Source organism: Notothenia rossii (genome assembly GCF_949606895.1).
Source record: "Notothenia rossii genome assembly, chromosome: 9".
NCBI classification, from domain to species: domain Eukaryota; kingdom Metazoa; phylum Chordata; class Actinopteri; order Perciformes; family Nototheniidae; genus Notothenia; species Notothenia rossii.
Window position 1 is genome coordinate 34,678,124 of NC_136907.1, and position 14,042 is coordinate 34,692,165.

The 14,042-nt window shown below is 42.4% G+C and overlaps 1 protein-coding gene across 10 annotated transcripts in view; it reads right to left on the minus strand.

The window, feature by feature from the left end:
- Window positions 1–1,784: 1,784 nt before the first annotated feature.
- Window positions 1,785–14,042, minus strand: part of bbx (BBX high mobility group box domain containing) — a 28,184-nt gene continuing 15,926 nt past the window's right edge. For 8 of the 10 annotated variants that reach the window (XM_079649915.1, XM_079649912.1, XM_079649914.1 and 5 more), the window contains 6 exons: window positions 13,906–14,038; window positions 12,360–12,511; window positions 12,056–12,145; window positions 11,535–11,729; window positions 6,145–6,337; window positions 1,785–5,820 (listed from right to left, as the gene is read on the minus strand). In XM_079649915.1, coding sequence (XP_079506041.1) covers window positions 5,742–5,820; window positions 6,145–6,337; window positions 11,535–11,729; window positions 12,056–12,145; window positions 12,360–12,511; window positions 13,906–14,038 — 842 coding nt within the window. In that variant the 3' untranslated portion in view covers window positions 1,785–5,741. The remainder of the gene's footprint in view (window positions 5,821–6,144; window positions 6,338–11,534; window positions 11,730–12,055; window positions 12,146–12,359; window positions 12,512–13,905; window positions 14,039–14,042) is intronic. The other 2 variants (XM_079649911.1, XM_079649919.1) reach the window with 1 other exon arrangement.

Below are 14,042 nucleotides of genomic sequence, written 5' to 3' on the forward strand. Positions count from 1 at the left end.
GTGTTTAATAGTTAATGTCAGATATGTACTAAGTAAATAGCCTACATTTGTTCCTCCTCAATATCAGATTCAACTTTATTGTTATTGCACTATTACAGGTACTGAGACAATGAAATGCAGTTTAGCTTCTAACCAGGAGTGCAAAAAGCAGTAAAGTGAAAAGTAATGTACACAATAGACAGAATAAAATATATATGAATGGAATGATGAATAAACAGTGAGGGGTATGAATACACTAGATATACACAGCAGCCTGTGAGCAGTATGAACAGTGTGTATGAATATGCTAAGATATATAAAGTATGAAAACGGTAAGCAGTGCAAGTATAGTATAAAATATATAGATATTAATTTCATGATAAACATTGTGGAACAATGATGAAAAATGTGAATGGAAGTGGCGACGTAAAACTGACACAAAACAATAAGCTTTTGCCGAGCCAATTGGAGAGCTTCATCAGCAGCACGGGGTAAAAACCACCAATGAGCGCTCAGCTCGAGATACCAGCGAGTCGTTTTCCATCAAGCATTTCGCTTCCGCAGCCCGTGGAGAGGAACTGCGCCTTCTCGCTGCGCCTCGCTCTCAAGGCTGCGGGCGTCTGTGTCCCGCGAGATTTCAACGTCTCATATAGGCGAGCCTCCAGAGCAAGTCGGTTATGGCTAGAACGGATCCGTCTAGTGTAAATATGACGTCACGTTCTCGTTGTAACTCTCGTTGTAATCGGAGCGGCTCGGAAACACATCTACAGCAGTAACATGATGCAACATACACATTAATGCAGCGGCAATATTAATAGAGAAACATCAGACTTAATAGTAAAACACTGCAAGGGAACATTTTATTGCACCAGGAGCTATCTTGGGACTTTTACTGCGACAACGTTGAATTGCCTGTGAATACAAAATAAAACATAGTGTTGGTGATTTACAGTGTTGTCATTCTTCTTTGAACACCAACAAGACCGCTAACACCCTATTTCAATAATCACACTCCCTGTCATTGACATAATTAATAGATAGTTTAGCTTCTCACCATCATTTGCTGTGGCCAACTGATGTTAACGATCGTAACTGAAAGGCTGCCTGTCAAACGTAAACATTCAGCCATGTGACATTCAGCCAAACTCTCGCGAGAGTTTTACACTAGACGGATCCTTTCTGGCCATAACCGAGCAAGTCGGACAAAATGACTAACCATCATGCAACGCACTAGCAAGACGGCGATCGCAATTGCGCAGGTCTGCGTCGGTCTCGTTCATTCTCGTTCAAACAAGCCTAGTATTAATGTAGGCTATATGAAAGGCACTGTCAACATTTATGCTCATCATTTAAATATAGAGCATGACAAAAGCTCTTCCAACATGTTTAATGTTTTTACTTCTAGTGAGATCCAAAGCAGGACACATATCTATCTGACAATACCTAATAGTATAGTAACTAGCCTTGTACGCAGAGTTGATATTTGGCTCTATATAAAACAAAAAACAATTAAAAACTAGGGCAGTGAATATGGAACTACTGAATATATGCCGAATTAAAAAAGGGGCCCCGATCCTTCTGACTTTTGGGGTTGAAGCAGGAGGTTAAATTAGAGTTTGAGTGTGTTGTGGATTATCTATTATGTTCTACCATTCAAGGCCTCAATGTACACTACAACAAAACCCTGTGAGGAATGAATGACCCGTGTCCATGTTTAAGTTGAGGTGCACATCGTTACTCATTGAGACTAACAATGTTTTTTTTTTTTAACAAAGCAGCATTAACAACCAATATTTTCACACAGATGCAACAGAGGTCATTTTAATAGGTGTTCAACAAGTAATAGTTGCGTCAGCAGAAAGTGTAAAAGGAATAATAGTTGCATCAGCAAACAGTGTAATGACATAGGAGTTGTGGGGAGGGGGGGGATCCCTCACTAAGCTTGGGTTCCAGTAAGGCAAGGCTGCATTTAACCACTGGGCTGTAGCAATTAAGAAGAAACAACTAATCGGTGATGATGCTTACCAGTACCATAAATTAGATCAAGCACATGTTGTACAAATTAGTGGAAAGAAACTTGCAAAGATCTGGCAAAACCTCTTCAACTCTAAAAACAAAGGATAAAAGGAAGCCATGATCTACATTCCAGTAAACGGTTGATCATCTTATACATGTTTAGGTATAAATAGATGCATATTCATTTTTATATTTCATCGTTTTTTATTCAACTAAACCTATAAAAAGGAACAGAAATAAATAAGTTGAAACTCAGGCATTCAATAGTTCTATGTGATTGCAGGAGCGTCCTTGTTTAATAAACTGTCCTGATCAAGCTTTCACTTTACTGCAAAGGAAAAGGAAGTAGCAAAGCAGGGAAAGCTTTTGTCCCACCACGCTTAAAGAATAACTCGGTTGTCAGTCTCATCGATGCTCACATGGTACAGTAAGTCCTTTGGACTTAAACACCTCCATACATTTCCAATGAGTTCGCAGCACAGCAGCTATCCTGTCATGAGAACTGTTAGTTGTGGAACTATGCACCTAAGGAACAGTATACCATTACAGCATACATACAGTACAATCAAGACTGAATTAGAAAAATACAGGTACAAAATGATTACATTCAAGTAGACAGTACTAGCACAAAAGGGTATTGTAGTCATTTAGGTAACCAATATAGGAATATCAACTTTATCGAAGCATTTTTCTGGATAGAAAAAGTGAGGAGATGGGAAATGACAGTATTATGGCTCCTTATTGATGTATGGATTTGTTATTGACTGGACTCTCGCATATAGTTAAAATGCATAATTTACATAGAGCGGGTAAGAATTCGTTTTTTTCTTCAAAGACCATGATCGTTCTGGTTTGGGTCCTAAGGTACTGTGTATTAAAAGAGGCATTGAGCAGTGCCCTTTTGTTGCACTTCGTTCCGACTCTGGGCTCCACACCACCAAAGTCCCATTAGATACACAGGATGAATTGTGCTGATATTGTTACCTGAAGATTTACACACATAGGAAATGCAGCACAACTGCTATGACAGCTTTCTTAATTAAGACAGGATTTCCATTGAATTGACATTTCCCTTTTCTTTGGCAAATGTTAATAAACTCACTTGCTATAAGCAAATATATCTCTTTCTTGGGGGAAGACAATTTCTTTGTCTTTGCAAAGAATTACACTGATGTTCACCAGTGGAAGAACTATACAGTTTACTGCTTGGATGCAATCATCCTTAATGTAACTTTGTTCTCATATCTGAAAAAATAGATATACCATTTCATTAGTAAGATTATCATAAAGCAAAGAGTGATTCCCTTCAGCTTAACTGGAACATATTTGCAGTTAGTTGGTTATTAGGAACAAATTTAGTGAGGAATTGTAGATTTGTTGCATGTACTGTACTATTTGCACGCAAGGGCCTACAGAATGTTATTACCAACAACTATTAGTAACAATGTGTTGATATAGCAAACATGCTCTATTTCAAGATGCACGAGTTCTCGAAATCCCATTCATTTGTTTTTTGTTTGCCTGTCATTAAGATTCTGACAGAACCTTGAACACAACCTTAAACCATATCCAAGAAATGGTGCTGCAGTTGCAGTCAAATACACACCTCCAGAGGAGAAAAGACAACCCATTGTCTGGAGACCGTGCATTTTATCTCAGTGCCTGTTTGCTTAGCAGGTAAGCATAGATGCATTCATAGTCTATGAACTTGATCTTTTTGAAAACATTCTTAATCCAGTAAACTTTACCTCAGAGGAAAAAGCACAAAGAGGACCTAGTTAAAAGGGCATTATAAACACTTCAACAGAAGAACAATTAAATAGAAAACAAAGCGCTATAAAAGTCATAAATGTGGATCTAAAATGTGATAGATTAAGTATTGATCTACGCAGAGGAACAAAAGGCTGGGGTTCAGAAGCTGAGGAGTATTGCTGGCCAGTTACCCTCTGTGTGGCAGCAACCCTTGGGAAGACAACGCCCCTGCAGAGGTACTGCATTCATCCTCATCCTCGTCACTACTACAGCTGATTAACTGTAAACCAAAGTATGTCCAAGACAGAGGCGTGGAAATGGAATGATTTTGACTAAACACTAACAAAACAAAGCCAAAAATAAACACACAAGTTGCATCTCAATATAAATACTTCAAAAAATCAAAACATTGATTATATTGGACCTCTGAGTAGACCATTACTTGGCAAAACAATCTCAAAAGGCTGATAGGACAGAGAAAGAGGAAACAGTTATCAAATGCCTTGTCTCCATTAGTTCTTTAAGGAACATAGCATGGTCGGATTTTACTATATTTTTTTCCACAAAGAATCATAAAACAAATAACATTTCATCTCTGTATTGTGTTTTTTCCAAATAGCTAATTATATGAGACATGTAGTATAAAACATTTGCATGAAACAAATATTCCAACAAACTAGCAAACTGGTGAACTTTTATGATGGGGTTTGTGGCTGGCTTTAGCCATGCCTGAGGACAAAGGAGATACTATCAAGAGCTATGTTTGAAGAACACTGCAACTGGTGGAGACAAGGCATGTGTAACCATTTCAAGAGAAACCCAAACTTCAGCTACAATTCAATACACACATGAATTAACCTTTCTAATTGCTACGCAAACTGCAATAAGATCTATCGATAAAACTGCTTTTCACTATTCAATAAAAAAAAAAAAAGATATATTCAAAGAAAAATGTTTTCACTGACTTTAGGACTGTAATGGCATTGAGCAGAAAGCTGGTTCTAGGTCTGGGTAGGAGGGTCTAGGTGGGAGGGTTAAGGCTATATTTGGATCACTTTCACTCACCCCCCCTATCACAAAAAGAAGTTTTGAAGCTGAGCTACTGTCTCAGAAGCCTGAAAGGGACACTGCGAACCTACAACTAAAGGATAAGCAGGACAAACAAACACCCTCAGCTATAGTCAGCTCTAGTTCAGAAGCAAAGGTAAGAACAGGTTTACTCTTACACATTCAGTCTAACGTGATTAATCATAGCTACCACATACTGTTTTACAGTAGCATCATATCTTACATACAAATACTCAACCATGATTTCTTTGTAGTTTGAGTACACCAGATAAGTGTACCACAGGAAAACACTAAGCAAGTAGTTGGTATTAAAAGTCGATCCACCATGATCATTTACCCTGGTTACAGTCATTTTGGGTTGAAGCTGGAAGGAATGGGAGGGATAAGAACTGTTCAAATACAGAGGTATTCTACCAGAGGTGGAGGGAACTCTTCAGTAGGCATGTGTGTGAGGTAAAAAGGTGACAGAAAGCTGTGTTTGTCTATAAAAGGAATGCAGTGTTGGGTTTTTTGCCCTACCTAATAAAATGCAATTGTTTAAAATCGCAATACTTGACCTTAAAAAGAGCCTCTATTGGACAAAACGGTGTACAATAAACCCATGACAACCACCTCTATAAGGGAAGCCATGCAATGGGGGACAGCTTGGTTCCTCCACAGGGCCAAACAGAGTATCTAAGGGGGTTGGAGAAGTTCAGAAAGGCACCCTCCCTCAAGCCAAAGGAAGGCATTCGGGAAAAACACTGAGATAGCGAGGAACAGGGAGTAGGAGAGCGCTTTTTACCCACTAAAACCCAAGCTCAAGCAAATTCAACACAAGGGTAAGGTGGAGTTTGTCCAAAGCTTCCCTCATTAAGTCTCCCTGCAGTGTAGGGTTACCACCACTGCCAGAGCCATGTTGTGGCTTCTCCTCACAGCAGAACACTTCACTGGTCGGCGCAGGAGATGAGGACTGGAGTCTGGCTAAGCTCTTTCTTCTGGTTCTCAGCCAAGCCTCTCTGGCCTCTGAAAAGGTCAAACAGGATACATACAAGGCTTTACTTAAAAGTGCTTTACCAACTGAGTTAAAGTGCAGTGTCTCAATTGTGATGGGTGCTACTATAGGAGAACAACAGATGATGAGGATTGGCTTTTTTTTTACTTTTGTGTATTTTTACTCCAAACCTCACATTAAGTAGTATTTCTACAGCCTATAACGTCTTATTTTAGTTGACATTATCATTTATGGGCTCACAGGGAGCGATGCGATAAAAACACTCTATTGACCAATGACTCCAGGATATTTTAGAACATTCCACAGTGAGAAAAATAAGTCCAAGCGGTGTCTACCTGTGAACATTTTCCATGGCTGCTACCTCAGCAAGGGCTGCCAGGCTGAAGAAAGCAGGCAGCTCTGGTGCTGCAGCGCTCCTCTCCGCCTCCTGTGCTCTGGGATTACTGTAGCAACCCTTGACATTGCATAAAATCTGTTGGGGTAATGGCTTCTTATCCTCTTCGTGGTTCTGGTCCCACATTTTGTCCTCTGTAAAAACACACAAAAAGAACACAATTGTAAGGAAAACCTTGGAAAATTCCAATTATTTATTTTTCTGCATTAACAGACATCATTTGATGAGAAAATACACTAGTGTCTGCCATGCTTTTCAAAATACGTCTGTAAAGTAACTACTCATTTTACTCATTCATCGAGTGGTTACTTTCCACTGTATCAGCTTTTAGAGTGACGTAGAGAGTTCTTTCAATTACATCCCATCCAAACATAAAGAAAGGACAAACTAAAACATGTCCTAAGTATGATATCACAAATATTCATTACTAAGGTTTCAATAATGTGTAATAAGGAAACAATTTTATCAAACCTGTGGCTTTATTTAGCAGATTGTGTCTCTAGCTAGTAAGCTCTCCTTTATATATTCTGTTCTTAAAATACAGCCCATAAAGTGTTTATTAGGTTCTTAAAATACAGCCCATAAAGTGTTTATTAGTTCAAGAAAAAAAGAGTAATGACAAACAACTTTTTGCAATCCAAACCTCAAGACTTCTCACAATAATAATATTCCTAAACAAGCTAATAATAATAAATACAAAAATTAAAGTAACATGTGATGAGACCTTTTCACAAGGAAACTTTGGATGTGACTGTGGGGCAGCGATCCGCCCACACCCCTTCACATTGGTATGAATCCCGGATGACCGCCAGAGGGGGTGCTTAGCACTCAATATATTCTGTCTCGCGCATGAGCAGGTCGAATATTTATATCAACAAAGTCACATGTAACCTCATATGACCCCGGAAGGCATAAGTTCCGGTGTTGTCAACGAGTTCAGTCCTATGGAATCTTCTCGCGGGAACACGAGATTCCGAGTGACCAAGAACTCTAGCGGTCATCTGGGATTCATAGAACCGTAGTTACATATGTAACTATCGTTCTATTTCATCCTTACTGACCGCCACAGGCGGTGCTTAGCACTGGATGACTTATATCAACAGAGTCACGAGGAAGTCTGAGTACTTACCCTATAGGGATGGCCTAGGTCACATGTGTCAAACTCAAGGCCCGAGGGCCAAATCAGGCCCTTGGTGGATTTAATGTCGGCCCGCAGGATAATTTTAAATTACTATTAGATCTGGCCCGCCGGTATATTGGCAGCAGCGGGTGGGGCCCTCTAGTGGCCAGACCCACAGCTGGAGGCAAGGAGCTTCCCAGCTCAGGAGAGTCTGGGACACCTCTAGCAAGCGTGCAGATTTGGTGCCCCCCTGGTGGTTTGTGATACACCGTTGTAGTGTTGTCCGAGCGGACAAGCACATGCCTTCCCCTCAGGTATGGCAGGAAGTGCCTGAGTGCTAGTTGCACAGCTCGCAGCTCTAACACGTTGATGTGTTCTGTGCAGTCCTGAACAGACCACTGCCGCACGGGCTGTCCTGTTTTGCCACACCGCACCCCATCCCGAGAGGCTGGCATCCGTCGCAACGGTTTCTCAGCGGAAAGGGACGGAGCCCATGGCCATGCCCCTCAACATATCTGACCTCTCCCTCCATGGGGATAGAGTGGAGAGGCATTGTTGTGACACCCTGATTTTTGTGTGCCTGTGCAACTTGGGGTCTAAGTGGAGGCCGTTCAGCCACCTCTGCAGGGGGCGCAGTGACAACAAGCCCAAGGGAACGACAGCTGAGGCAGCTGTTAGATTGCCCAAGAGGCGGAGAAAAATAATTTATGCCAGAGACCTTCCCCTTTTGAAGAGGGGAAGAAGCTGGAGGATGTCTTCCAGGCGCTGAGCAGATGGACAGGCCCACATAGTGACTGTGTCCAGAGCGACACCAATGAAGGTTAGGCTCTGAGAGAGGTTCAGACAACTCTTCTCCATGTTCACCTTGAGGCCTAGCCGGGCGACATGAGAGAGAAGGAGAGCCTGGTCGACTGCAACCGGGATGGTGCACGGATCAACCAGTCGTCTAAGTATGGCAGAATCTTCATACCCTGAGACTGCAGGGCTGCCGCGACACACCCGGTGAACACCCTTGGGGAGAGGGAGAGTCCGAATGGGAGCACCCTGAACTGGTGAACTGGAAATGACAGCCTTTGAAGGCAAAGCGAAGAAACTGCCTGTGATGAGGCACAATAGGCACATGAAAATAAGCGTCCTTCAAGTCGACGGACGAGAACCATTCCCCCCCGGTAACGGTTCGAAGAACGTCCGCTGTGCTCAGCATATGGAAAGGTAAAATATTTAGGAACTTGTTGAGTCCCCTCAGATCGTGGATTGGGCGAAGTCCACCGCCTTTCATCCTTACCAGGAAGTAAGTCGAGTAGAAGCCCCCGGGCTGTGAGATGGGGTTTTCAGGCTCGATTGCACCCATGGCAAGGAGGACTGACAGCTCCTGGTTTAGGGCGATTTCTTTTGCCGGGTCGCTTATGGTGGTCATTTTGACCCGACTGAAGGCTGGGGGCCGGCGTCGGAACTGAAGCTTGTACCCTTGGGTTAAGGTGGAAACCACCCAGGGGTCTGAAGCTTGAGCTACCCAGTAGTTGAGCTGCTGCTTGGAGAAATAACCGACAGCCGGCCCCAGACCCTCAGTACCTTGCCCCCCGGCCTCTGGAGGCTCTGGGGGGGGGGCGACGGTTAGGCACCGGATGCCGAGGCTGCCTTGACCGCGCTGGCCCCCTCGTGGGACGCTGAGGCCTTAGTGTCCCTCCAGCATGCATATAACTCCCTCAGATACTCACAAGAGGGAGGAACGGTAAAGGTGGCGGGTGCCAGAGTGCGCCTGAAGAACACACTGGCAGGCGCTGTTTCGGGCTGCTGTACATCCAGCCGCTGACGAGCCAGTGCCAAGCGAATGACGGCACCCATGGAGCCGTCATCTGCCCCCTCCCAGGCAGGGCTCGAGCTTAAGGACCTCCCGGGGCCGAAAAAAATAGTGTCAGGGAGGATAAAAAATAATTTTGGGACGAATTTGGGACGAGAGTTAAAATAAAAATACCCTGCTAACTCTACTACAAACGGCGATGAAAATGTAATCGACTGCACGTTGTGTGTAGCACACAATTATTAAACCTCCTTGTCAACATAAACACACAAAACATTTAGCAACCCGCGAAAGAAAGAAAGAAAGACAGACAGACAGACAGACAGACAGACAGACAGACAGACAGACAGACAGACAGACAGACAGACAGACAGACACACAGACACACAGACACACAGACACACAGACACACAGACACACACACACACACACACACACACACACACACACACACACACACACACACACACACACACACACACACACACACACACACACACACACACACACACACACACACACACACACACACACACACACACACACACACACACACACACACACACACACACACACACACACACAGTGTCCATGTGCTGTCAGCCAGCCGCACAGCTGGCTGTGCCCGCGAATTCCTGGCCCGCAAATTCGCGGGTCTATCTACAGTAGGCTATGTACTGAGTGTGTGTATTTCGCGGGTTGAGTGATGTAAAATGACAATGGTATCCCGTGGAGGAATTCTGAAATGTTTTACCGTTACATCACAAAAACGCACAGCAGAACCAGAACCTGGAGCGCCGGCCTCTTTATTTACTTACTCCACTTCATCCCCTATGGGTAATAAGGCTGAGATGAGAACCCTCCATCGTATTTAGTCCTTAGCAATATGCTGCGCCTCTCCCCATGTATGGATGGGTACCGAGCCCCGGTATTAAAACGGGCTCCGCCCGGGCCGGAGTTATTAAAGACAGTGGTAACGTTAAGCTCCGACGTTATCTGACTTTTTATCAGTACTGGAGACATTTAAAAAATATGTCATATTTAGTATTGCTACATAAACATTATATCGCAGTTTTAGTTTATCCAACTCCGTTTCTAATATGCAATAAGACTACAACATGCGTCTATGATGTATTTTCGAGCTTTCCAATCCAGACGAGATCTCTCTCTCCCGTCAGTGTGCGAGGGGGCGGGGCAGTTTGTAAAGGTCTCCTGACTGTGTTACAGACTTTCCTCCTGGTTAGTGGTTACTCTGGGTTCTGTCTTCAGGACAGAGTGTTGGATTTTTTTTGTTAATTGGATGGGACTTGATTTGATTCAATATTAGTAATTTTCTCGTTTGTGTGTTTGTTTAAATATATTTGGCCTTTGTCATGTGATTGACTGATTTACTCAAATAAAAAGGTTGATGAATTATCATCTAATGATTTGTATGATGTTTTATTTATGTTAAAGGTCACTTTGAATGATTTTAACTAATGATAAGTAGTAGAAAAACTAATATTTTAAATTCGGGACGGTCCACATTAATTTCGGGACGGTTCCAGGAGGATGGTGAAAAAAGTTAGTCGAGAGCCCTGCTCCCAGGATCAATGAGCTGAGGTACAGGAGCCAGGCCCAGAAGCATGGGATGGGCTTTCCTCGTCATACTCATTAAAATTAGTGGCTGAAACTGCCATCGAGAACCAGCTAAGCAATGGGTGGATTAGGTGCAGCGGCGTGCTCTGTACGGGCACCAGAATGGAGAGCCAGGAGGAGTGACTTCATCTGGGCTAGCTCAGTAGTGAGCAGGTCCACCCTGGAGGACAGCCTATCAGGCTTAGTCCTCTTCTTGGGCGGGGCACCCGCAGCCTCTGCGGCCCAACACCTAGGATGGGTAGGTTGGGCTGGAGTCGACTGTGCAGGGGGAAGGCCACCCTCAGCTAGTAGTTCTACCCCGGCTAGTCTAGCAGCTCTTACCGCACGAGGCATGATGGCATTCAATAATCCCAAAAAATCCCATTGGTTTCTACCGCAGCTTCTGTACAGCCATGTGCCATCCAACAGTTCCAGAAATGAGTCCTCTTTATCAACTTGTTATCCCCACAAAGTCTCTCCTGACCTAATGTAGTGGCTATTTTTAGAATGGTCCATGTTTCTAGGCCATTGAGTCCGCGAGGTGTCTCAGTTCTTACCTGTTGCTTGAGACAAGTGAAAAACATCTCTGACATGCTTGCAGTCTAAACAGGAGGTAAAACATTGTGTTTTGTATTCTTTCATCAAACATGACAGTAGTGACCATGCACCTTTAAAGTTTAATTGTGTTTTCATGTTTCAAATGCTTTTTTAACATACAGTGGTAATCAAACTTTGGACTCTTTAGACACGAGACAGACCCTATAATCCAACACTGATCAATATTATCACTCACCCTCAGCAGGAGACACACTGCCATCAGCTGTGCGCACCAAGTGTGTGATCTTGGTCTTTCTTGCCTTTCTCTTCTGGCTACCAACAAGCATCTCCATACTATTGGTACCCTGGACATCCGGGCACATTATGGCAACGGGGGCACAGGATTTGGCTTTTGCAGCTGAATCCAGCACGGTGGAATCACTCAGTGCCCCTGTGGTTGGGAAAAGGTCAGAGGACAATTCAATGATTTTACCTCTGCACATATTGTATTAAGAGTGCGAGTTGAATCATGTGAGTGTATAACATGAATTACAGAGTTGTTACAGCGTTATTTACTGCAAATTAAGGACTTTTTTGGGCTGTAAAGGTACATTCTGAAAATGTAAGTCGTTTTTCTCACCAAAGGATATTTTAAAGCAATAATGAAGACATTTTTTTATAAATGTAAGAATAAGCAACTGCAAGAGGAATCGGCAATATAGCTATAAAACAAATATTCCTACGTCATTATGCTCAAAGATTAACATTCTAGTTCACCTTTGTCCACTGCACCTGGTTTCTCCTTTTTGTGTTTTTGTTTCCTAACAATCTTGTGGAATGAAGTCTTTTTCTGAGATGGAGATGATCCTGATACGACAAAAAAAAAGATAAGAAAAAAAGAGCATGGCAATGTTATGTTATTTAATGTAGTTGAAATGTTTTTGCTTGAACAAGGGGAAAATGTGCTCGGAACACTAGCGGTGTGAAAAACATGATTCTAAAAACAGGTGCAGAGTGGGACATGGATGAGATGAAAGCGTATTAAACAACATTAATTGTTTTGGTTTATTGTTGTTTTTACCTTTCCCGGCTTTAGAGACTTCCTCTTGGACGCTGGGGCTGTCAGTCTTCTTCTTCTTTACGACAGTAGTCCCCTTCTTATCAAATGTCATTGGGCTATACTGTGGCAGGCTGTTAAACTTCCTTTCAAACTCCTCCTCCAGTTTCCCCAGGCTGACAAGCAAAGTTTAGAGTTCACACAACTGAGCATTTAATCAATAGCCTTGCCTAACAATGAAAACAAAGCAGTATCTTGGTCCTGCAGGGCAAACAGACAGAGGATCAAACACCTTCCTCCTCAATTACACGCACTGAATACAATTCATTCAGAATGTATGCAGCATAGTTTGCGTATCAACGGTACATGTTTCTTCATGCAACGTTTAGGTTAAGTATAATATATTACCTGAATAAATGATTAATTAACTTTAGAAAAATAATCAAGACAGGAGAAGCAGAAAGGCTGATTTTAACAGGACAGAATATTATGAGTGCATTTGGTAAATTGCAGGAGCTAATATTGTATAAAGAGGTCTGCTGCAGGAAAACCATTCATCACCAGCGGGCTTAATCCATTTTTTATTCAATATTATTATTTTCGCTAAACAATATTTTATGGTAATTAGATTGTTTACACAAACTACTCAATGGGCCATTTCTGAATGCCTGTTATCCTTTTACACTAAGAAATGGCAAGGAAACGGTTGAATACATGTTTAATATAAACATGAAGAAATCCCCTGCAACATGACATTATTAGTGTGCTTTTTCTCTTAGTGTACGTTTCTTCATCACATTAGATGCCTGGATGTCGGTGTTAATAATCAGTTTTTAATTTGACCATCAGGTCAACAACATATTTTTTCTCAGTAAGACTGTGATACTGTTAAAATGCAAAGTGTCATCAACTGGTGGGATTTATATTACTGGAGGCGCAGTAGGTTGTTAGCGATTTAATAATAATTGAAAGCATACAGACATGCAGGTGACAGACCGGATTAGATCACTGACCTGTACATATCACAAAGATGTACAGGACGTTTTAACCTGGCTGTGATTCACAATTGTGACCATGGGCCATTTTAACTTTACACAGCCGATTTTGCTTTAGAAATTGGACTAGTCTGTTGTTACTGCATTCTGTTAGCTGGCTGGTTGACCCAGAGGTGGAGACTCAAGCTGATCCAGGAGCTGCTGTATGGATTTACTCTGGGTCGCACTCAGAGACAAACTTCTCAATGAGTTCTGTGATCTTGGAGTCACAATTTTTTCACATTGCTATAATAGAGGTTGTGACTACCACGTTATTAAGACCCATAGTGCACAAAGAGCCACAATCAGAAGAACCAGACCAGGGAATGTATTTTTTAAATTTTAAAAGAAAAACCCTGTATGAACATTGCTTCATTGCACGAGCTAAATACACGAGAAGTGTGAGCAGCTTCTGTAATTACTGACTGGTGTAGATTTACAAAAAGAAAAAAGAGAAAAAGATTCTCAGCACATGTTGAAACACTTGTAATATATGCTAAGGTACAACAATTACAAAAAAAGGAGACGTCACTCACCCTTGAGAACTCTCATCTTTGGACTTGGACTTTTTCAGCTTTTTGGGATTATTAGGTCCCGTCTGAGAAACTGACCAGCTGTCATCACTCCAGTTGGCATCATGATCAGAAGCACGTAAAGCACCGCGCTTACCTGA